We start from the raw sequence: 24,658 nt of genomic DNA, 5'->3' as shown, positions 1-24,658 counted from the left end.
TTTTACCAAGTACCACCCCTAACATGTCACACAACACAACTGATTGGCTCAAACGCATTAAGAAGGAAAGAAATTCCATAAATTAACTTTTAACAAGGCACACCTGTTAATTGAAATGCATTCCAGGTGACAAACTCAAGAAGCCAGTTGAGAGAATGCCAAGAGTATGTGTGCAAAGCTGCCATTAAAGCAAAGGTTGGCTACTTTGAAGAATCTCAAATATAAAATATATTTTGATTTGTTTAACACTTTTTGGTTACTACATGATTCCATACGTGTTATTTCATATTTTTGATGTCTTCAGTGTTATTTGACAATGTAGAAAATAGTAAAAATAAAGAAAAACACTGAAATTAGTAGGTGTCCAAACTTTTGACAAGTACTGTATATAATGATTGTGCAAATTACTGCATATTATAACATACATTTTCGTGTGTATTTCTACTTATATTATAGTTCTTAAAAATAGTGGGAGAAATTTGAGAGCTTGTTTTTTATTTATTTTTTATAAATGGTATGTACCAGTGAATCAAACTTACTTAAATGGTGTTTCCAACACAGAACAAAGGAATACAGTTGGTTACACATGACCATTGATTTGATATTGTAAACTGTAGGACAGCCCGCTGGTGGAACGTTAGGTCTTATAATATAGTAGGGTAGACAATGAAACAAAGTTACAGACGCAGAAATATCAAACCCCCAGGACATGCTTACCTCTCACCATTACAATAACATGGGAGGTTAGCATTTTATATCATACCCCCAAGAGATGCTAACCTCTCACCATTACAATAACATGGGAGGTTAGCATTTTATATCATACCCCCAGTAGATGCTAACCTCTCACCATTACAATAACATGGGAGGTTAGCATTTTATATCATAACCCCAAGAGATGCTAACCTCTCACCAGTACAATAACATGGGAGGTTAGTATTTTTGGGGGGTATGATATTTTTGAGTCTAACTTTGTCCATCATTATTTACGATTAATTCAGGACTATCCGTAATCATGGTAGCATCCACATTAACATAGAAGTGTTTAGAAACATGTTATATTCTTATTTACAATAAAAGTGACTCCAAGTCACAAGCTTGATGTAATCATTGCGTGCTAGGAATATGGGGCCAAATACAACACTTTTGACTACTTTAATACACATATAAGTGAATTTGTCCCAATACTTTTGGTCCCCTAAAATGAAGGGACTATGTACAAAAAGTACTGTAATTTCTAAACTGTTCACCCAATATGGAGGAAAATACCTTCAAATTAAAGCTGCCAGTCTGCAGTTTAACCTCATAGTCATTGTATCATTTCAAATCCAAAGTGCTGGAGTACAGAACCAAAATCATTTTAAAAATGTTTCGCTGTCTCAATAATTACAGAGGGCACTGTATATACACTCTGGGTAGAAGCTCTTAGACACAGATCCCGGACCATCTTATCCTTCCCACTTCTGAACCATAAAGGAAGAATATACTAAACTGACCTGAGATCAAGGATCATCCTACTGCCCTATGCAGAGGACCAAGGTGAAAAGAGTTAGGACTGATGGTGCCTCTGGGAGGCTGAAGAATGTTGGTCTGTTGGACTGCAGAACTCTGTCTTCCTTTTCCCTTTGGACCTCTAGAACATTCACTGTTTCTCTTGGCCCATGTTCAAAATGGAAGTGACACAAGAAGTAGTACTACAACAATGACTTCGTAAAACCTGAACATGACAATGTACTAATTCATCTACTTCTGATCCCCACTCACTTTCTCAATAGTAGTTTGTCATAACAAAAATATCTGAGTAGCACTTTAAATAATAAACGAGTGTACCACAAACTAAAGTGCTATCAAAATGTGAGGAAGTATCTAAGCCTCCAAACTAGGATATTCAACTTTTCCACTTCAAATCAACTGTCATTTTTTGTTATTCATTTATTTTTTAGTTTTGAGAAGGAACATCAGCTTCACTGTCATGATTATTATTGACTTTGCACACTTGAATGACTTGCAGCGTAAGTCAGTCAGTGTTGCAATCTTTTTAGCCTAAAAAAAATACAAGATAATTGTTGATTTATGAGATTCCCTCTGTGTGGTGACTCAACAGGATGAGTATTACTAACTGGCTCACTGGAGACAAGGAGGCATGCACACAAGCTCATGGGTGTGGGAGGTGGATTGAAAACATATGGCATGACTTAAGCCTTCTGAGGCCTCGTTTGGATTGGGGGTGGGGGGGCAGAGAGAGGGAGAGAGAAAGTGAGAGAGAGGAACTTTTGTGAGTGTAATGTTTACTGTTTATTTTGTATTTTTTATTTCACTTTTGTTTATCTATATCACTTGCTTTGACAATGTAAACATTTGTTTCCCATGCCAATAAAGCCCATTGAATTTAATGTCATTGAATTAAGAGGGAGAGGGGGCTTGGTCAGTCAATAGGGAGGTGAAATGACTGGTGGTGGGAGGGGCTGAGAGATTTACAGGGAGCAGATATCAAGCACTTTCACTTTCAGGCTAGCCTCTGTCTGAGCTCACACAGACAGACTGCCCAGAGGGCGAGAGAGAGATAGCGGGTCTGTTTCCCCCACTCTGTCCATTAGCCATTTAAAGGGTGAGCAGAGAGTGAGGTCTGTAATATACTGGGTCAACAGGGAAAGAGAAGGAAAGGGAAAGGCTGCAGTTTGACAGGCTGAGAGGTCGGAAAATCCAAAGTGAGAGCGCAGTGCAGATTGCGTGAGAGAGAGAAGGGGGTGAAAATATTTGGAAAGTACCCGGGAGACAAAAATAGGAATTCTAAAAGACAGGTCAACTAAGCTGGAGTCTCAACAGTAGAGGAAAAAGAAAAGACTCAGAGCTCTCTCTCTCTCTGTGTGTGTGTGTCACACACTTGAAGGAACCGCTGAGGAAACTTTGCCTAGTCAGACCAAAGGACTTATTTGATCTGCGTATTGCATGCTTTCAACCACAGAAATGGAGAAGTGGCCTTTCTCATGAAGATAAAAGGATGTCACGATCAGGTAAGAGGAATTCAGTAATTACATCAATTCAGAGTATGCAAAAGTTAATTGATTGATTCGTGGATTTGTATTTGTTTGATTAATTTGACCACATTACCATTGTACTGTAATTCATAAAGTGGTTCTGTAATTTAGGTTTGTTGTTAATTTTCGCAAGTTAACATGAAGTCATGATGTTTCTCATTAAGCATGTGGCTGGAACCACATGGGCAGGACACAGAAATGTTCCATCCATTAACCTGCTGCATCTCTCTCTCTCTCTCTCTCTCTCTCTCTCTCTCTCTCTCTCTCTCTCTCTCTCTCTCTCTGTCTCTGTCTCTCTCTCTCTCTCTCTCTCTCTCTCTGTCTCTCTCTCTCTCTCTCTCTCTCTGTCTCTCTCTCTCTCTCTCTCTCTCTCTCTCTCTCTCTCTCTCTCTCTCTCTCTCTCTCTCTCTCTCTGTCTCTCTGTCTCTCTGTCTCTCTCTCTCTCTCTCTCTCTCTCTCTCTCTCTCTCTCTCTCTCTCTCTCTCTCTCTCTCTCTCTACTTCGATCTCTCTCACACAGTTTTACTGTTGCTATCAATATTGACAGTCCAAGGTAGTGGATGTGATGACTTTTTGAGGGAGGTTGTCAAGAATCTTCAAACCACCCTTAACTCAGACCACGCTGGATTTGTGAGTTGAACGTTGTTGCTATCCTTTTGTACCTGCATGCACCCTGAGTAATGACAGTAGTTTAAACAAATATGCGTTCACTTCCTAGTGGTTACATTTTTTTATCAATTTGATGTTTTGTCTATTGGCATAGATACTCTTGTGAATACTGTGATTCCTGAACCAGTTTTTTCCTCCAAGCGTAAGGTGTTCCCTAAAGACTATTGGATTTCCCACCACTACAATGTCAACCTGCTGTGCAACACTGATCCGGTGAGGCACCATCTATTGATTAAATGACACCATTTTAGTAAATGATTTATTCTCGTGTTTTATACAAACATCACACTTAGTGTATCTGCTATGTCTATCATTAAATCCTTCATTATGATTCTCTGTTGAGCAATGTGGAAGGACCGGGATGGTATCAAATATACAGTATCAAACACTGCAATGCCATTCGCTCCCTTCCAAACATTACTATGAACTATCCTCCCCTCGGCAGCCTCCACTGGTTCCAGTACTCTAAAGTCTAAATTTGTGTTGTTGTCAGCGTTTACTGGGCAGGATAATCAATAACCTCTGATTAGCACAATGATGATCAGCTCTGTGTTGTGCTCCGTTTATTCAAATCATCAGCGTAACCTCTGTGTCTAAAATCCTGCTTCTGCCTCGGCTGTCCTTCCAGTGTTGTGTGTTCCGAGCTGCGACTGTTCTCTCTGACTCCTGGCTCCAGCTCCGCAGCCAGCTGTGGCCAGAGCACCATAGCTTCGAATTCATCTCCAACCTTATACAAGCCCTGGATGACAGGGGTATGACAAAAGGGGTGGGTATAACTTTTAAAATGTCGTGGACATACTCTAGTCATTGTCGCGGGAAGTATGGGTGCTGCAGCACCCCCCTACTAAAGTAATGCATTGGTCCTTTACTAGTCAAGTATTAGCAAAACAATATAGCTGTCTGTATTGCCGGCAAAACTGTCTTCCCCAAACTACTTCCCGAGGCTATGACTCTAGTAGTCTATATGAACTGTTTTGGATAGAGAGTGTACTGTAGGTTGCCAGTGGGGGTGAACAAGTAGCAGCATGTACTCAAAAGAGACAGACACAGCAGCCTTAAACATTTTGGACTAAGTACTGTAAAAAGAACTGTGCCCCTGCAAATGCAACAAAACACTATAAAGATGCCTTGTTGTTATAGTAAAACAATGACATAAAAGGGCTAAAAACAGGGGAGAATAACGTTTTTTTTCCTGACCATGTGGCTTGACTATGCTGTAACCAGTGCATAGTTTTCCTGTTCAGGTCACCTATAATGTACGCAATGTATATCACAGAGGTTAACTCCCCAGAGAACCGGCTATCAATCAATGACAGTGCTTGCTCTGTATGTTTGTTTAATAACAACTCCTCTCCTCCCTTATCCCCCTTTCCTCTCCTCCCTTATCACATCCCTCTCTCACAGAGATTTGAGGATCCTGACCCTTCAGTTCTTCCCTCTGTCTCCTCCTCTCCAGAGAAACTTCTCAACTTCACTTCATCTGTTTTCTCCAAATGGCTGGAGCTGGGGTGCTCGACCCCGGTGGACACTTGTCCCTTCCCCACTCTGGCCTCTCCGGCTGGGGAGGAAGAAAGGGTAGCTTTGGAAAGTAAAAAAGTGAGGTTATTAACCACACGAGCAGTTCACATGCAACACAGGGAGAATGAAGGGGAAACAGAGATGAGGTTAAACACACCTCCACCAACCAATAGGAGCCCAACATCCAAAGGTGGGCTCCTATTAGTTCTTTCTGGGTCTTTGTTTTTTTTAATCTTTATTTAACTAGGCAAGTCAATTAAGAACAAATTCTTATTTACAATGACAGCTTACATTGGAGCCTCCTGTTATGTGGACTGCCCTGGATGCTACTGTAGAGTGGTTGCTATAGTTACTGAAGTGGATCTCTTCAATGGCGCACACAAAATGCAAGAAATAAAATAAATAAGATTCCCTGTTTCTGAAAGAATACATCCTTTTCATTTTGCAATGTGTTTTGGAGCACTGGTTGGCTTTTTCTTCTCAATCTGTCCATTCTAGCAGTTCTAATACAGTAAGCTTTGTCAATCAAGTGACTGACATGCACATGTAATTGTTGCACTGAAAGTACAACTGCAGTCAAGATTATGTATAGAATAACAACCTTTTAATTTACTGTCTGCACACCAGAGTTCTATTATTATAATTATAAGAAACCGTTACAACATAGCCATATGTATAAAAAGCCATATTCTATGCAAGCTAACTAAACACTAACAAGTGTTTTATATTGAGCAAGCTACAGCACATAAATTATTGTCCAATATTTCTGATCAAATTCATATGATGTTTACAATGCAGTGGAATGTGAATATTTGTTTGTTTGTTGGTCTTCAATGAATGTTGTTTTTTTCTATGAACTTTTGTACATACTGCATCTTGTAAATAAAAACCATGCAGCCGTTATGAGTTTCTCTGATGTAGTCTTGTGTAGAGATCCCCGAGTGCTGACTGTTACCATCCCCAGTGTGGGGAGTATTTTGTAATTGCTGCAGAGCTGCACTGCTGTCTGATTCTCAACAGCTATCCTTTTTCTTTCTGTCTCCTACAGGAAGACTTCTGTCATAAGTAAGTTGTAGTTCAATAGAATATTTATGTCTGCAGTTACTGGGTAGGGCTACAACTGAGCCAAATCACTCATATTAATCACACACATCAGGTTGAAGTCGGAAGTTTACATACATTTAGGTTGCAGTCATTAAAACTTGTTTTTCAACCCCTTCTCAAATTTCTTGTTAATAAACTATAGTTTTGGCAAGTCAGTTATGATATCTACTTTGTGCATGACACAAGTAATTTTTCCAACAATTGTTTACAGACAGATTATTTCACTTATAATTACTGTATCACAATTCCAGTGGGTCAGACGTTTACATTAACTAAGTTGACTGTTCCTTTAAACATCTTGGAAAATTCCAGAAAATGATGGCATGGCTTTAGAAGCTTCTGATAGGCTAATTGACATCATTTGAATCAATTGGAGGTGTACCTGTGGATGTATTTCAAGGCCTACATTCAAACTCAGTGCCTCTTTGCTTGACATCATGGGAAAATCAAAAGAAATCAAGTCTCCTGAAGTCTCCTGAAAATCAATCCCAGAACAATAGCAAAGGACCTTGTGAAGATGCTGGAGGAAACAAGTAGAAAGTATCTATATCCACAGTAAAACAAGTCCTATATCAACATAACCTGAAAGGCCGCTCAGCAAGGAAGAAGCCACTGCTCAAAAACCGCCATAAAAAAGCCAGACTACAGTTTGCAACAGCACATGGGGACAAAGATCGTACTTTTTGGAAAAATGTTCTCTGGTGTGATTAAACAAAAATAGAACTGTTTGGCCATAATGACCATCATTATGTTTGGAGGAAAAGGGGGGAGGTGTCACGACTCCTACCGAAGGTGGCTCCCCTTCCTGTTCGGGTGGCGCTCGGCGGTCGTCGTCACTGGCCTACTAGCTGCCACTGATCCTTTTTCCTCCCCCTTGTCTGTTTATTAGTTACACGTTTAGTTAGGTTAATTGGTTGGGCTTTATTATCCAGCCGACCCGCCTGCTGTGTGTGCGGGATTGTTTTATGTGTACTCTTGTGCACGCCTGTAAGTCACGGTATTGCGTGTACGTTGTTCGGGACTGTTTAGTTCCCCTGTGTTTTGGGGCATTTGTTTGAGTGGCGTCGTTCTCACCTATGTGGTGAATAAAGAAGAATCGCTACTCTGAACTCTCTGTTTCCTGCGTCTGACTTCTTCCTCCACTACACCCCGGGCATTACAGGAGGCTTGCAAGCCCGAAGAACACCATCACAACCGTGAAGCACGGGTGTGGCAGCATCATGTTGTGGGGGTGCTTTGCTGCATTATGGTCTGGTGCACTTCACAAAATAGATGGCATCATGAGGATGGAAAATTATGTGGAAATATTGAAGCAAAATCTCAAGACATCCATCAGGAAGCTAAAGCTTGGCCGCAAATGGGTCTTTCAAATGGACAATGACCCCAAGCATACTTCCGAAGTTGTGGCAAAATGGCTTAAGGACAGCAAAGTCAAGGTATTGGAGTGGCCATCACAAAGCCCTGACCTCAATCCAATAGAAAATTTGTGGGCAGAACTGAGAAAGTGTGCGCGAGCAATGAGGCCTACAAATGAGGACGGTGACTCAGCTCTGTCAGGTGGAATGGGCCAAAATTCACCCAACTTATTGTGGGAAGCTTGTGGAATGCTACCCGAAACATTTGACCCAAGTTATACAATTTAAAGGCATTGCTACCAAATACTAATTGAGTGTATGCAAACTTCTGACCCACTGGGAATGTGGAAATAAAAAGAAATAAATAAATAAAGAAGAAATAAAAATCTGAATTCTCTCTACTATTATTCTGACATTTCACATTCTTAAAATAAAGTGGTGATCCTAACTGACCTAAGACAGGGAATTTTTACTAGGATTAAATATCAGGAATTGTAAAACACTGAGTTTAAATGTATATGGCTAAGGTGTATGTAAACTTCTGACTTCAACTGTATGTATGCCAATAAATGCACACACCCTGACACATCCATGCATGCACAAGCACACACACACTTTAGACAGAACACTTGCAAAATCTTTGATACAAAAAGAAGGAGCCCCTTTTTTCCTGCTGTTTAAGACAGAACTTCCATTAAACTCAGCCAGGTGCTTTCTTTAATGCACACAAACTTTAAAAAGCAAGGCTCAGAGACCAACAACAATACCCCAAGGCATGTCTCACTTCCTTTTGTAAATGTAGAGGCAGCAAAATGAGCATCAGCCTTTCTGAGAAACTATGATAAACCTCTGCAGACACAGCTGAGAGAGAGACACAGTTGAGAGAGAGAGACACAGTTGAGAGAGAGAGAGACAGTTGAGAGAGAGAGAGACACAGTTGAGAGAGACAGTTGAGAGAGAGACAGTTGAGAGAGACAGTTGAGAGAGAGAGACAGTTGAGAGACAGTTGAGAGAGAGAGAGAATGTTGCACAACATCAAAACAGACAGTGAGATTCAAACAAACAGATGCACACAGATAATGTTTGCTGTTCTATTGTGAGGAGAGGACAACCACAGAGAGGTCAGAGAGAGAGCTTTCAGTTATTCGTTCTGTTTTAATTAACTGCTTCATAGCCCCGGGTGTTGGGAAATAACATAAGACAGCAAAAAATGTTCTTCTTCATGGTTGACTTATCCCTCCTGATGATCTGGTTGAACATGACTCCAACAGGGTCACCAGGTGGGATCAGCAAGTGAAGTTGGAAGTCCCACCCAGTTGACTACATTAGAGAGAGATAGGGGGCAGCAGGTAGCCTAGTGGTTAGAGCATTGGGCCAGTAACCGAAAGGTTGCTAGATCGAATCACCGAGCTGACATGGTAAAAATCTGTCTATCTACCCTTGAACAAGGAAGTTAACCCCTAGGCTGTCATTGTAAATAGGAATTTGTTCTTAACTGACTTGCCTAGTTAAATAATAGTAATGTGTCTTCTTGTAGGCATTAACTCTGCCATGGTTAGTTGGACAAAGCCTATAGGAAAATGAATGGAGTTTTTGGAGGATTTTTGTATAAATAAGGTCTGTGGTTTTGAGGTAATCTTCATCAGCTAACGGCACTTTTTTTAAATTTTGAAGCATTTATGTAATCGAAAACACACTTAAAGCACATAAAAGGCATCGTAATTCATAAAGGTCATGTTAACTGACTGATATTATCTCATAGAACAAAAAGTATAAGATCTCTGATCTTCAAAGCTTGTGTTAACCTTATTTTCGGGATTTATTACAAAACCTTATCCTTTCCCCATTCATTTTCCCAATAGAAATGGCTCAAGGAACCTGAGGTAACTCATTTCTGTTTTTGAGGACTACAAGGTGGCGAGCTCCATAGCGCTGCCTATGTTAATAATATGACCTTTTGGCCACTAGAAGCCTCAATCATTCTCCATGGTAAATACCCATCACCATTACACCAGAAGTAAACATGATGATATGTAGTATAGTATTGATATTGCATGACTGAAATTGCAATGATAATGCTCAGGCTCAGCAATGCAAGTGGCTGGAGTTTGGACAGTAGGCTCAGTGGCGATTTTAGCATGTAAATCTTGGTGTGGCAAACTGCCCAAAAATATTTTTGATGCATGCCAGCAAAGCCACTACACAACACAAGACAACATAAAAATTACATTAATTCCACTATAATGGTTAACAAACGGTGCCACAAAAACTATTAAGGGCCTACATGAAGCTGTTCCAATAGCAGAGCCTTCCTTTCAGGAACATGGAGTGAATCCTTACCACCGCTACACCTGGCTATCAGCTATGCCTTGTCTGGCAGCGAAACAGTTAATTCAGCCTAATTTACTGCCTTTAAAAAAAACATAGCTGATATGGCTGACTTGTTTAAACAAATGTGGTTTCTACTGACAATTGATGTGTACAAACTATGGCATAAGGGAACGATAAGCGGATAAGAGTCCATCCTTAATATCGATTAAGACATTAATGAGTGAGCTAAGACGGATGTAATCAACATAACTATTTGTTCAGCACTTTTGAAATGTAGAGCCAAAGAATTCAGAACATGGGCCGTTCTTACAGTATTCTCCCTGTACACCAAGTCAGAACCGTAAGATAAAAAATAAAAAAAACTTTATTTAACCAGGTAAGCTAGTTGAGAACAAGTTCTCATTTACAACTGTGACCTGGCCAAGATAAAGCAAAGCAGTGCGACAGAAACAACAACACAGAGTTACATGGAATAAACAAGCGCACAGTCAGTGTGTGCAAATGGCATGATGAGGTATGGCAATAAATGGCCATAGTAGCAAAGTAATTACAATTTAGCAGATTAACACTGGAGTGATAGATGAGCAGATGATGGTGTGTAAGTAGTGATATTGGTGTGCAAAAGAGCAGCAAAGTAAATAAAAACAATATGGGGATGAGGTAAGTAGATTGGGTGGGCTCTTTACAGATGAACTATGTACAGCTGCAGCGATCAGTTAGCTGCTCAGATTGCTGATGTTTAAAGTTAGTGAGGGAAATGTAAGTCTCCAGCTTCAGCGATTTTTACAATTCGTTCCAGTCACTGGCAGCAGAGAACTGGAAGGAAAGGCGGCCAAAGGAGGTGTTGGCTTTGGGGATGACCAGTGAGATATACCTGCTGGAGCGCGTGCTACAGGTGGGTGTTGTTATCATGACCAGTGAACTGAGATAAGGCGGAGCTTTACCTAGCATAGACTTGTAGATGACCTGGAGCTAGTGGGTCTGGCGACGAACATGTAGCGAGGGCCAGCCGACTAGAGCATACAGGTCGCAGTGGTGGGTGGTATAAGGCGCTTTGGTAACATAACGGATGGCACTGTGATAGACTGCATCCAATTTGCTGAGTAGAGTATTTGAAGCTATTTTGTAGATGACATCGCCGAAGTCGAGGATCGGTATGATAGTCAGTTTTACTAGGGTAAGTTTGGCGGCGTGAGTGAAGGAGGCTTTGTTGCGAAATAGAAAGCCGATTCTAGATTTGATTTTGGATTGGAGATGTTTGATATGAGTCTGGAAGGAGAGTTTACAGTCTAGCCAGACACCGAGGTATTTGTAGTTGTCCACATATTGTAGGTCAGAACTCTCCAGAGTAGTGATGCTAGTTGGGCAGGCGGGTGCGGGCAGCGAACGGTTGAAAAGCATGCATTTGGTTTTGCTAGCGTTTAAGAGCAGTTGGAGGCCACGGAAGGAGTGTTGTATGGCATTGAAGCTCTTTTGGAGGTTAGTTAACACAGTGTCCAAAAAAGGGTCAGATGTATACAGAATGGTGTCGTCTGCGTAGAGGTGGATCAGGGAATCACCCGCAGCAAGAGCGATATCGTTGATATATACAGAGAAAAGAGTCGGCCCGAGAATTGAACCCTGTGGTACCTCCATAGAGACTGCCAGAGGTTCCGGACAAAAGGCCCTCCGATTTTACACACTGAACTCTATCTGCGAAGTAGTTGGTGAACCAGGTGAGGCAGTCATTTGAGAAACCAAGGCGATCTTGTCTGCCAATAAGAATATGGTGATTGACAGAGTCGAAAGCCTTGGCCAGGTCGAGAAAGACAGCTGCACAGTACTGTCTTTTATCAATGGCGGTTATGATATCGTTTAGTACCTTGAGCGTGGCTGAGGTGCACCCGTGACCAGTTCGGAAACCGGATTGCACAGCAGAGAAGTTACGGTGGGATTCAAAATGGTCAGTGATCTGTTTATTAACTTGGCTTTCAAAGACTTTAGAAAGGCAGGGCAGGATAGATATAGATCTGTAACAGTTTGGATCTAGAGTGTCACCCCCTTTGAAGAGGGGGATGACCACGGCAGCTTTCCAATCTTTAGGGATCTCGGACGAAATGAAAGAGAGACAGACTGGTAATAGGGGTTGCAACAATGACGGCGGATAATTTTAGAAAAAGAGGGTCCATGTTGTCTAGCCCAGCTGATTTGTATGGGTCCAGGTTTTGCAGCTCTTTCAGAACATCTGCAATCTGGATTTGGGTGAAGGAGAAGCTGGGGAGGCTCGGGCAAGTAGCTGCGAGGGGTGCGGAGCTGTTGGCCGGGGTTGGGGTAGCCAGGAGGAAAGCATGGCCAGCCGTAGAGAAATGCTTATTGAAATGTTAGATTATCATGGATTTATCGGTGGTGACCGTGTCGCCTAGCCTCAGTGCAGTGGGCAGCTGGGAGGAGGTGGGAGGAGGTGCTCTTGTTCTCCATGGACTCTTGTTCTCCCAAAACTTTTTGGAGTTAGAGCTACAGGATGCAAATTTCTGTTGGATAAAGCTAGCCTTTGCACACTGACTGTGTGTATTGGTTCCTGACTTCCCTGAACAGTTGCATATTGTGGGGACTATTCAATGCTATTGCAGTCCGACACAGGATGTTTTTGTGCTGGTCGAGGGCAGTCAGGTCTGGAGTAAACCAAGGGCTATTTCTGTTCTTAGTTCTACATTTTTTGAAAGGGGCATGCTTATTTAAGATCGTGAGGAAATAACTTTTTTTTTTTTTTTTTTTTTTGAATTTTACCCCTTTTTCTCCCCAATTTCGTAGTATCCAATTGTGTAGTAGCTACTATCTTGTCTCATCGCTACAACTCCCGTACGGGCTCGGGAGAGACAAAGGTTGAAAGTCATGCGTCCTCCGATACACAACCAACCAAGCCGCTGCTTCTTTAACACAGCGCACATCCAACCCGGAAGCCAGCCGCACCAATGCGCCGGAGGAAACACCGTGCACCTGGCCACCTTGGCTAGCGTACACTGCGCCCAGCCCGCCACAGGAGTCGCTGGTGCGCGATGAGACAAGGACACCCCTACCGACCAAGCCCTCCCTAACCCGGGCGACGCTAGGCCAATTGTGCGTCGCCCCACGGACCTCCCGGTCGCGGCCGGTTACGACAGAGCCTGGGCGCGAACCCAGGACTCTGATGGCACAGCTGGCGCTGCAGTACAGCGCCCTTAACCACTGCGCCACCCGGGAGGCCCAGGAAATTACTTTTAAAGAACATCCGGGCATCCTCTACTGACGGGATGAGGTCAATATCCTTCCAGGAAACCTGGGCCAGGTCAATTAGAAAGGCCTGCTCGCAGAAGTGTTTTAAGGAGCATTTGACAGTGATGAGGGGTGGTCATTTGACCGCGGACCCATAGCGGATGCAGGCAATGAGGCAGTGATCGCTAAGATCCTGATTGAAAACAGCAGAGGTGTATTTGGAGGGCAATTTTGTCAGGATAATATCTATGAGGGTGCATACTGTATAAGCAGACAATGAAAGTTCTTAAAATATTAAATGATTACATCTCTCTAAAACAGGCTATATGCTACATGTGCACCACCAAGTCAGAACAGTAGGCCAAGTAATGAGGGGGAAAGGGACCGAGTTATTAGTGTGATGCACATGGGCTGCTAACAGCTTACTTACTACACAACATACTCTTAGTATTACTTTCTTAGATACAGTATTCATATCTCCCTGGCATATTACATAATTTATGCAGCAGCATTCAAGACATTTTTGGACATTTTTGGACCTGTTCAAGTTCTGTGCTCACTTGAACAGGAAGGTGGCACGGGGAACCTTCTTGTGGGAAAATTTTGTCTGGCATTCTCTGGATTTATGGTACTTTCAAGACAACTGGGAACTCAGAAAAAAACAAGGTTTTTTATTTTTTATTTTACCTTTATTTAACCAGGCAAGTCAGTTAAGAACAAATTCTTATTTTCAATGACGGCCTGGGAACAGTTGAATCATGATGTCAGTGATCTTCAGGTCGGAACTCCCGGAACTCCCGACTTGGAATTCCGAGTTGGATGACCATTCAAAACATATTTTCCCAGTCTGAGCTTGTTTTTTTTCCAAGTTCCCTGTTGCCTTGAACTCACTAAAGTCTGAGATTTCCCTGTTCCGAGTTTCCAGTTGTTTTGAACTCGGCAGAAGTCATTCTGGATCGACAGCATGGACAATGTATTCAACCTTTTCTTGCATATTGTGTTGCGTGTGAATGTTCATCCGTTTAAGCTTGAAAAAAAGACTCTAAACCCAGACTTGGACCACACAACCTCTCCACCGAATAGAAAGCTAGTGATTGCTTTGCAACACTTGCAGTTAACCACTGATTCCTTCCAAACCACTCATTGTTGAATTTGAAATTTCCAACTTTCTGTGTAATGTTTATGTCCAATGGCCGATGAGCACCGATATGTTTTTTCTATAATTTCTCTTCATATGACAAGAATTGAAAAGGATTTGCCAGTAGATTGTCGACTTGATTCAAGATGATGACTGCTTGTCTAGCTTGCTGGCTCAGATTTTTAAAGTGTGATGTTGATTTTTATCAGTCCAATCAAAGCTACGGTAGATATAACGTGATTTTACGTCATTTTATCTGTGGCCAATGACCTTGAGCCTTCTTGGATGTGCACTTTTAATGTAAATTTATGGCAGCACCCAAGGGGCTTGAACTTTCTAGCTCTCCCTGTAGATTTTGCGGTGACGTAGTGTCCCCATGAGTGACAGAACACTGAGCAAATCATGGCACAACTAGAGAAGATTACCAACTCCTACGCTCTGTATTTTTCGCTGGCTGCCCCTCCACCACACAAAGCACTGAGCTATGCTGAAAATACTGCATTTCTGATCTGCCTTACTCAAGAAAGCAAAAAGGAGACCATGTTTGTATTCGGCTTTATTAACCCAATATTTTTTTTTACATTGTTTGCAAACTGATATGTGACACGTTTAATGCCAAAATAACATGCGAAACAGGGGAAATAATATTTTAGCTAAATAGGTGGGGCTCAAAACCCCACTTGCCTTGAATGGGTGGCCACAATCAGCTATTTTCAAATCTTGTTCACTTTACATTTTGTAATACTTTTTGTTTATCCATAAGATTACAGTAATTCCTTCCTTGGTTAGATGTTTATATAATTCGTGGACTTTACTGGCAGTAGCAAGGGTCAGGCAAAATTCCAGACTGTCTGCCAAAGAGGCCAGTCAGGAACAGAGGAAGAACATCAGCTGAATTATCGTAAACGAGCGAGACAGAGCCAGCGAGAGACAAACCACGTGATCAATCCACCGGAAGTAAGCAAAGCCTGGCCCCTCTCAAAATGTCGGCGCCCAGGGGAGACATGCTTCCGAACGAAGATGGAGAGGTGGATGAAATGGAAGGGGGTGGCAGCGACGAAGACGAAATGGAAGAAGAGGGAAAGGATGGAGAACAGGAAACTCAAGTTTATGTCCCCGGAAAACAGCCTCTCCAACCCGGAGAGGAGCTCGAGATGGACCGCTCGGCTTACCGCATGTACCACGAGTGTCAGACAGGTTGGTCCAACAGTTAACTAGCTAATAGAGTGATTTTATTGCCCAACAAACAAATTAATTTGAATGTTTTAAACTGACAGGTGCTCCTTGCCTGAGCTTCGACGTGTTGAGAGATGCGAATGGAGACGGCAGGGAACAGTATCCCCTCTCTATGCTGCTCTGTGCAGGCACACAGGCTGACGCTGCCCTCAGCAACAGGTAGCTGTCACACCCACCAATCCATTACAATGACACTCAGCATACCCTCAGACTGCCTTCCTATTGTGAGGCTGATGTGAAGGGATCCCCAAATACTCACATTGAATATACTTTTTGCACACCCCGCTATTGGTAGTGCTTTATTGCCCAGGCCTCATTGATTTATCCTACCATACCTTTTCTCCTCCTTCCTCTAAGACTGCTTCTCATACGCATGCACAACCTCCACGGTACTACAGAGAAAGTGAAGGAGGGGGATGAGAGCAGTGATGGAGAGAGTGATGAAGAGGATGATGATGAAGATAAGAAGCCACAGATGGAGTTGGCCATGATGCCTCACTACGGAGGGATCAACAGAGTCCGAGTGAGTTTAACTGTTCTCATTTTCTGAGAGTATCTGAATATCTCTTGCACCCTCAGTTTGTTATTCTGTACATGCACCCTGATTGGACTGTGTGTGTTGTGAGGCAGCAGTATACTGTGGTTTGAAAGGCTCAACATTAACGTTGTCTATTTTCCCACCAGGTGACACATCGTGGAGATCAGTCATTGGCTGCTGTCTGGTCAGAGAAAGGTCAGGTGGAGATATTTGACCTCAGATCCCAGATGGAAGCCGTCTACAGTTCAGCTGCCATGTCAACCTTCGTCAAACAGCAGAAGGAAGCCACGCCCCTCTTCAGTTTCTCGGGTCACATGACTGAGGGCTTTGCCATTGATTGGTCGCCCAAAGTACCCGGTGAGTCGGTCTATTGCCACGTCTGATGTTTTGGTACGTCTAAAGCAGAGTGCATATTCCTCACCATCCGCTGTGTAGATACTGTTCTATGTATAAGGGGACGTCTACTATGTTGGCTTCCATCCCAAATTAATGAGAATGACTGGCTCAATCTAATTACCTTGATGATAAATTCAATTTTTTTGTACAGGACTAGTCTTAATGTGGTTCTGGGAAACTGTCCCTAAATAAATGTGAATACATGAGTAGAATAATAAGCTCATTTATTAGTATGTTTTGTCTAAAAGGTCGGCTGGTCAGTGGCGACTGCAAAAAGAACATCCACGTGTGGGAACCACAGGAGGGAGGGACTTCCTGGCAGATCGACCAACGGCCTTTCAGTTCTCACACCAAGTCTGTGGAGGACCTGCAGTGGTCACCCACAGAAGCCACGGTATGATGGGAGAAGCAGTGGGATGTTAGGCTGAGTGACAATATCAATAGATGAAAATAAACTTTAGGCTATTTTTGTCAGTTGAAGCAGACATGAAATGTCAGTTGTAGAATTATAGCTAAAACTGCAACTTTCTGTCTCATTGTCCTCTTTCTTCCTCCTCCCTCTTTCATCATACCCCCAAGGTTTTTGCGTCCTGCTCTGTGGATCAGTCCATCCGGATCTGGGACACCAGAGCCCCGCCCGACTCCATGCTCTGTGCCAAGGAGGCACACTCCTCAGATGTCAACGTCATCAGTTGGAACAGGACTGAACCATTCCTCCTGTCTGGCGGGGATGACGGACTTCTGAAAGTTTGGGACTTGAGGCAGTTCCAGGTAAGAACTGCAGTAGGGTTAATTTGCCCTTAGACTTAGACATTAGTCTAAGGTTGGGATTTAGGGAGGGTCATCTGATCCTATGGTACGAACCAGGGCAAGTTTATTTTGGGAAACTGAAGGCTAAGTTAATCGTTAGAACCTTCGTAGGAGCATCATTTAATCTCAGAGCTGTTTCCCAAAACCATCATTGCTGAAGTTGCACTTGAAAACATTTGTTATTTAGCATTTAAAGGCAGAGACCGTACAGGTGCATTAAAGCTGGGACTGAGATACTGGAAAAATAGCTGCTCCCCCTCTAGGCCATCAGACTGTTTAAATAGTCACCACTAGGGTTGCACATTTTAGGGAATATTCAGAGGTGGAAACTTTCCGTGGGAATATATTAATATTACTTACTGTTAATTCCCATATCATTTAAATGTACATGTTTTTGCATTGGATATACACTACACTTGAAAAGTTTGGGGTCACTTAGAAATGTCCTTGTTGATGCTGACCTTCTAGGCAGAGTTGCAAATAAAAATCCATATCTCAGACTGGCTAATAAAAAGATTAAGATGGGCGAAAGAACACAGACACTGAACAGAGGAACTCCGCCTAGAAGGCCAGACTCCCAGAGTCGCCTTTTCACTGAAGCTGACAATTGGCCTCAATTCCATTAAAAATCATGTTTCCAGCTACAATAGTCATTTACAACATTAACAATGTGTACACTGTATTTCTGATCAATTTAATGTTATTTTAATGGACAAACAAATTGCTTTTCTTTAAAAAACGAGGACATTTCTAAGTGACCCCAAACTTTTGAACAGTAGTGTATTTTCCATATCATATGGAGACAAACATATACCTTTTACCTTATCATAAGTAGACAGAATTGCAAATTATTAAATACTTCCAATAGAAATTTAAAAACTGATTTAGTTATGAATTGAACTTTTAATTACATGAGTTGACTCTTAACACGGAATGATTTCACTGAACAACAAAAGAAAAGGAATATTTAGTGGTCCCCAATGATCCATTGCAACCCAAAATGTTTTCAACATACATCTGTAAAATGATATTCTAGAAACATGCGTGCTTTGGTGTGTGTGTTCCCAAACAAGGACCAGTTGTGCTCTGAGGAGGCTGATGATGGTGGGATATGGAGCATGATGGAGGCAACCGGGGAAAGAGCCTCAGATCCACAAAGTCCCTTCCACCAGGTGGCTGATGAGATATGTTGGCACTACTGCCATATTGCATCTCCATCCCAAAGCCCTTGCTTGGAAGTGTACTTCGCCAGACTGCCAAGAACCTTGCCCTCATCCAGGCCAATGTGGCGAGACATAGTAGTGATGATACCGTAGGCCTTGTTGATCTCTGCACCGGACAGGATGCTCTTGCCAGCATACTTTGGGTCCAACATGTACGCTGAGGCAAGTATGGGCTTCAGGCAGAAGTCTTCACGCTTTTTGATGTATTTCAGAACTGCAGTTTCCTCTGCTTGGAACAACAATGAAGGGGGCCGTATGGATTTCTTCTCTTACATCTGCTAGTATAATGAAACAGCAGGGAGCAGGTCTCGAACCCTCGACCTTTGAGCCCGAGGTCCGGCGCGCTATCGACGGTACCACAAAAACAATGCTCGTGCGGTAGAGTCGATTTCCGCGCTTATAAACCCAGGGTCGTTACACTAGCAGAGTCTGAACATCAGACAGGATGGCATTGTCTCCCTCAATCCGTGCAATGGCTTCTGCTATAGGTTTCAGGAGTTTCAAGCTGTTACCAACCTCTCCCAAAATACATAATCCAGAAGGATCCTCTTGATGGGGTTGTCCATATCGGTAGGCTGTGATGTGGCCATTTCTTGGAGCGACTCCTTCCCCTCCAGGAGTCTGTCAAACATGATGACAACACCAACCCAACGGGTGTTGCTGGGCAGCTTCAATGTGGTGCTCTTATTCTTATCACTTTGCTTGGTGAGGTAGATTTCTGCTATAACTTGACCCTTCACATACCTAACCATTTCCTTGGCTCTCTTGTAGAGTGTATCTATTGTTTTCAGTGCCATGATGTCATTGAGGAGCAGATTAGATGCATGAGCAGCACAGCCAATGGGTGTGATGTGAGGTTAGGACTCCTCCACTTTAGACCAAGCAGCCTTCATGTTCACAGCATTGTCTGTCACCAGTGCAAATACCTTCTGTGGTCCAAGGTCATTGGCTGCCTTCAGCTCATCTGCAATGTAGAGACCGGTGTGTCTATTGTCCCGTGTCTGTGCTTTTAGAATACTGATTGAGGGGTGGAGATGATGTAGTTAATTGTTCCTTGCCCACGAACATTCAACCACCCACCAGAGATGATTGCAATACAGTCTGCTTTCTCTATGATTTGCTTGACCTTCACTTGAACTCTGTTGAGCTCTGCTTCCAGCAAATTAATAGATAAAGCATGTCTGGTTGGAGGGGTGTATGCTGGGCAAAGAACATTCAGAAATCTCTTCCAATACACATTGCCTGTGAGCATCAGAGGGGAACCAGTTTTATACACAGCTCGAGCAAGACATTCATCAGCATTTCTCTGACTACGTTCCTCCATTGACTCAAAAAAACATGATTCCAGGAGGACCATGAGCTGTTGCTATCGGTAAGGTGTCTGATTCATAATTTTCACCTCGAACAGAAGTAGAGGGACTTTTGTCAACGGTTGCTTGTTGTGAGTGCTGAGGGAATTTTATGCACTTAGCCAGATGATTCTGCATCTTTGTTGCATTCTTCACATATGATTTTGCACAGTATTTGCAAATGTACACAGCTTTTTCTTCTACATTAGCTGCAACTTTTTAAATAGCATTTCCGGGTTAAACAGGAATACCAGGATGGTTGCAATTTTCTCAAAGGTATTTTTTAAAAGATTTTCTGTAAAATATTAAACCCATAAAAAGGAATGGAAGCAATGCAAATGCTGTAAATGTCATCTTTGCATGATTATTGCACCATCTGGGTTGGTTTGTTTGGGTTTAAAATGGCTGCAGTCCCAACACTCTTAACAGATTAATCCTCACTGCACGCCACTGCTGCTGAACAATCACACACTGCCATCAATCTCTACCTGTGTTTTCTGTGCATCGGACAATAATCAAATACAATTTGATTAGTCACATACACATGGTTAGCAGGCGTTAATGCGAGGGTAGCGAAATGCTTGTGCGTCTAGTTCTGAACTTGCAGTAATATCTAACAATTTCCCAACTACTTTATACACACACAAGTGTAAAGGAATGAATAAGAATATGTACATATAAATATATGGATGAGCGATGGCCGTGCGGCATAGGCAAGATGCAGTAGATGGTATAGAGTACAGTATATACATATGAGATGAGTAATGCAGGTTATGTAAAGATTATATAAAGTGGCATTGTTTAAAGTGACTAGTGATACATTTATTACATCGAATTTTTTATTATAAAAGTGGCTAGAGATTTGAGTCAGTATGTTGGCAGCAGCCACTCAATGTTAGTGATGGCTATTTAACAGTCTGATGGCCTTGAGATAGAAGCTGTTTTTCAGTCTCTCGGTCCCAGCTTTGATGCACCTGTACTGACCTCGCCTTCTGGATGATAGCGGGGTGAACAGGCAGTGGCTCAGGTGGTTGTTGTCCTTGATGATCGTTTTGGCCTTCCTGTGACATCGGGTGCTGTAGGTGTCCTGGAGGGCAGGTAGTTTGCCCCCGGTGATGCGTTGTGCGATAAATCATCTTGTCTCCCCCACACCTTCTCCTATACACCCACAGTAATCATGTCCTATCCTGTATGATGGCATTTCAAGATCTAGGTGGAATGTAGAGGAAAAGTTGGCTCCCACACACACTGACCCTCTTTTTAGCTTCGAGGTTTATAGAGATTTGATATTTCTCTGAAGTGCTGGAGGAGCACCAAATCAACAGTGGTTACATGTTCTGACTAGTATTGCGCTTTAGAACCCTTGGGAGGTCGCCCATGGGACTGGTCTGGGGTCAGTGTGTGTTTGACAAGGCAGATCTTAGAGATGGTTATGCAGTTATTCTAAACCAGAATGCTCACAACAGAAGTGAGGAGAGATGATGCTAAACCGTAATATTATCTACCTGTGCTTTCAGTCGGGCCGGCCGGTGGCTAACTTCAAGCAGCACAGCGCGCCAGTGACATCAGTAGAATGGAACCCTGTGGACTCCAGCGTGTTCGCCGCCTCTGGAGCGGACGACGTGGTCAGCCAATGGGACCTATCAGTAGAGTCAAGTGATGTGGGTGCGAGGGAGGAGGGGGTGAAGGACCTGCCCCCCCAGCTGCTGTTCCTGCACCAGGGTCAGACAGAGGTCAAGGAAATCCATTGGCACCCGCAGATACCCGGGGTGATGGTCTCTACTGCTCTGTCAGGCTTCAACGTGTTCAGGACCATCTCTGTATAGTTGTGTGTGTGAGGGTCTAAGTGTGTGTGCCTGTGTTTTTTACTTCTCAGTCCCCTCTGCTCTGTTGGCATGCATTTACCATGTACTGTGCATGTATGTTATTCCTTCTGGCCTTCACAAGTAGCATGTGTACCAACATGTTCAAAATAAAACACTTTACCAAATTACTGTTTTGGTGTGTATTTTTTCTCAACCCAACAAAATGCCTGTTGGTTGACATGAAGCAATGAGATCATGAGCTATTAATTTCCATTGATTTACGCCCCCCTATGTCTTTTTCTAGAGTGATGCTAATATTTTGCTTTTAGACCAAAGGGTTTAGTACAGTGTCACCTTTTATTTCAGGGTATTTTTATATACAGCTGTGGAAAAAATGAAGAGACCACTGCAAAATGATCAGTTTCTCTGGTTTTACTATTTATGGGTATGTGTTTGGGTAAAATGAAATTTTTTGTTTTGTTCTGTAGTCTACTAACAACATTTCTCCCAAATAAAAATATTGTCATTTAGAGCATTTATTTGCAGAAAATGACAACTGGTCAAAATAACAAAAGATGCAGTGTTGTCAGACCTCGAGTAATGCAAAGAAAACAAGTTCATATTCATTTTTAAACAACACAATACTAATGTTTTAACTTAGGAAGAGTTCACATATCAATATTTAGAGGAATAACCCTGATTTTCAATCACAGCTTTCATGAGTCTTGGCATGCTCTCCACCAGTCATCTTTATGCCATTGCTGGCGCAAAGATTCAAGCAGCTTGGCTTTATTTGATGGCTTGTGACCATCCATCTTCCTCATGATCACATTCTTGATCTGGTGGTCCTCCAGCCACACCTTGATTGACCTGGCTGTGTGGCATGGAGCATCGTCCTGCTGGAAAAACCAATCCTTGCATCAACGATCCTCCACCTAATTTCACAGTGGGTACGAGACACTGGCTTGTAGGCCTCTCCAGGTCTCGCACCCGCTGTGATATTTGGTGGAGGATCAGCGATGATCTGGGGGTGCTTCAGCAAGGCTTGAATCGGGCAGATTTGTCTTTGTGAAGGACACATGAATCAAGCCACGTACAAGGTTGTCCTGGAAGAAAACTTGCTTCCTTCTGCTCTGACAATGTTCCCCAACTCTGAGGATTGGTTTTTCCAGCAGGACAATGCTCCATGCCACACAGCCAGGTCAATCAAGGTGTGGATGGAGGACCAATTTGGGAGAAATGTTGTCAGTTTATAGAATAAAACAAAAATGTTAATTTTACCCAAAAACATAGCTATAAATCGTGAAACTGATAATTTTGCAGTGGTCTCTTAATTTTTTCCAGAGCTGTAATATGCACACAGTGGTCTTCTCTAAATACCCATACCAGCGTACTACATACTTAAACTCCATGCTATTCCCTCACCTTCACATTCTATTTTGCATGTACCATTTAGTAAAAAGTATGCAGTATGCCACAGCTGCAACTCAGTAGCGGCTCCTGATTGGCTGAGTAGGTGGGGCGGGGCAGAGTATGGGTGGATTTTTTCCAAATTCAACAGACATGCATTACATTAACCAGCTGATAATAGTTCCATTTCCAATTTGATTATTTTCTCTAAACTCTGAATAAAATAGGAATGGAGTTATAGGCCTACTCAGGCTGGTTATAGGAAGACTATCACATTAGACCTACACCGTAGTAGACCAGATAGCTCATCTATCCTATTTAAGGACTGAAGACAAACTAATTTGGTTTCATTTCAACAAAGTGCTGTAACATATAGTAATGAAACCAAACAGCCTAGTAGTACACACAAACATTAAAACTGTTCAAATCAAAGGACTATTGCACATAAAACGTGGACAGTTGGGTGCATGCAAATTCAGAACTGCTGGACAGCACCATAATAAACTAAAGTACTGATCATTGGGAACGAGATCAGAATGAATCCTGAGACTTGGTCCATTAATTAAATAGATAGCCACGCCTACAACACTAAAACAATCCACATGTTCAAATCAAAAGGCCTGATTAATATGACATCAATAACGCAGCCACATCACAAATCAAAAGATGGTTTAGTATTTAGTTTAAAAGCGCTGACTAAGGCCAAGAGAACAAGAAACACTTTAAATGAGAACATAAATCCACGTAGTTTTTAAGGAGAAAAAAAGACTAGTCTACGATGCGATACTCGTGATCATTGTAAGAACAAAAACGGCATTTGAACACCGCAAACAACCTGGTCTCAGAGCATTTTGTAGTATTCTGTATTTAAAGCAGAGACACTCAATTTAAAACGATGTTACGTTTCGTATTGTATGTATTCATTTTTGGATGTCCATTACCCATTACATAATTTACGAATTTGCCAAACGTATGATATGTTACGAATTCTAGCTTGGTGGCTAACATTAGCTAGTCTGGGCGTTCGGGTTAACGGAAGGGTTAACTAACATGCAAAGTAGTTGCAATGTAGCTCAAAAGTAGTTGAAAATTGCTTTGGGTTGCTAGACGTTCACGTTATACGCCAACCCATCCTATCCACACGACCAACCACCCTCCTTTTGTTTTTGACTAAAGTAACCATCTGTCTTATGTAACCATACCAGACGTAACATATACTAAATGGATTGTCCCGGATTTACATACAGAGTCATATGAAATGTTCTAAGACCAGGTTGCCGCAGAAGCTTGCTATTAGCTATCTTCCCAATTAATGATAGCCTAGTTTTGTTGGAAGAGAACTAGGGGCTTATCCCTCGCAGCCCACCTCTTCCAATGCATTGTGGAAAAGTGTGCATCGAATTCTACAAATATGAAGAGCCAAAACTAGCATAACATCCTGGCATTTAAACCATACACGATTTAAGAAAATTCACATAATATAAAACGTTCTATTTTCGCATACTGAG

The 24,658-nt window shown here is 42.3% G+C and overlaps 2 protein-coding genes across 3 annotated transcripts; both read left to right on the top strand.

Moving 5' to 3' along the window:
* The first annotated feature begins 2,158 nt into the window (after window positions 1-2,158).
* LOC110508798 (uncharacterized) lies at window positions 2,159-6,127 on the top strand. Of its 2 annotated transcripts, none has more exons than XM_090224750.1 (5): window positions 2,159-3,014; window positions 3,558-3,667; window positions 3,848-3,919; window positions 4,335-4,458; window positions 5,111-6,127. In XM_090224750.1, the coding sequence occupies exons 1-5, from the start codon at window positions 3,002-3,004 to the stop codon at window positions 5,116-5,118; spliced, it is 327 nt and encodes a 108-aa protein (XP_090080876.1). In that variant the 5' UTR covers window positions 2,159-3,001; the 3' UTR covers window positions 5,119-6,127. The 2 variants fall into 2 exon arrangements, with proteins under 2 accessions (XP_090080876.1, XP_021445305.1); XM_021589630.3 differs by having other exon boundaries at window positions 4,335-4,472.
* Window positions 6,128-12,956: 6,829 nt separating this feature from the next.
* On the top strand, window positions 12,957-21,925 carry LOC110508790 (glutamate-rich WD repeat-containing protein 1). Its single transcript, XM_021589618.3, has 7 exons — window positions 12,957-15,580; window positions 15,661-15,778; window positions 15,977-16,142; window positions 16,304-16,514; window positions 16,802-16,947; window positions 17,133-17,324; window positions 21,453-21,925. The coding sequence occupies exons 1-7, from the start codon at window positions 15,367-15,369 to the stop codon at window positions 21,759-21,761; spliced, it is 1,356 nt and encodes a 451-aa protein (XP_021445293.2). The 5' UTR covers window positions 12,957-15,366; the 3' UTR covers window positions 21,762-21,925.
* The last annotated feature ends 2,733 nt before the right edge of the window (window positions 21,926-24,658 follow it).

Source organism: Oncorhynchus mykiss, chromosome 3, assembly GCF_057628025.1.
Source record: "Oncorhynchus mykiss isolate SJ-2025 chromosome 3, ASM5762802v1, whole genome shotgun sequence".
Lineage (NCBI taxonomy): Eukaryota > Metazoa > Chordata > Actinopteri > Salmoniformes > Salmonidae > Oncorhynchus > Oncorhynchus mykiss.
Note: the sequence above shows the minus strand (reverse complement) of the source record. Positions and strands in the feature narration are given on the sequence as shown.

Bases quoted from the DNA above. Each gene is read 5' to 3' on its own strand.
- LOC110508798 (XM_021589630.3), top strand. The intron at 3,920-4,334 runs GTGAGGCACCAT...CTGTCCTTCCAG, and splicing joins TGCTGTGCAACACTGATCCG to TGTTGTGTGTTCCGAGCTGC. The intron at 4,473-5,110 runs GTGGGTATAACT...CCTCTCTCACAG, and splicing joins ACAGGGGTATGACAAAAGGG to AGATTTGAGGATCCTGACCC.
- LOC110508790 (XM_021589618.3), top strand. From the start codon at position 15,367: ATGTCGGCGCCCAGGGGAGACATGCTTCCGAACGAAGATGGAGAGGTG. The intron at 16,143-16,303 runs GTGAGTTTAACT...TTTTCCCACCAG, and splicing joins GAGGGATCAACAGAGTCCGA to GTGACACATCGTGGAGATCA. The intron at 17,325-21,452 runs GTAAGAACTGCA...CTGTGCTTTCAG, and splicing joins GGGACTTGAGGCAGTTCCAG to TCGGGCCGGCCGGTGGCTAA.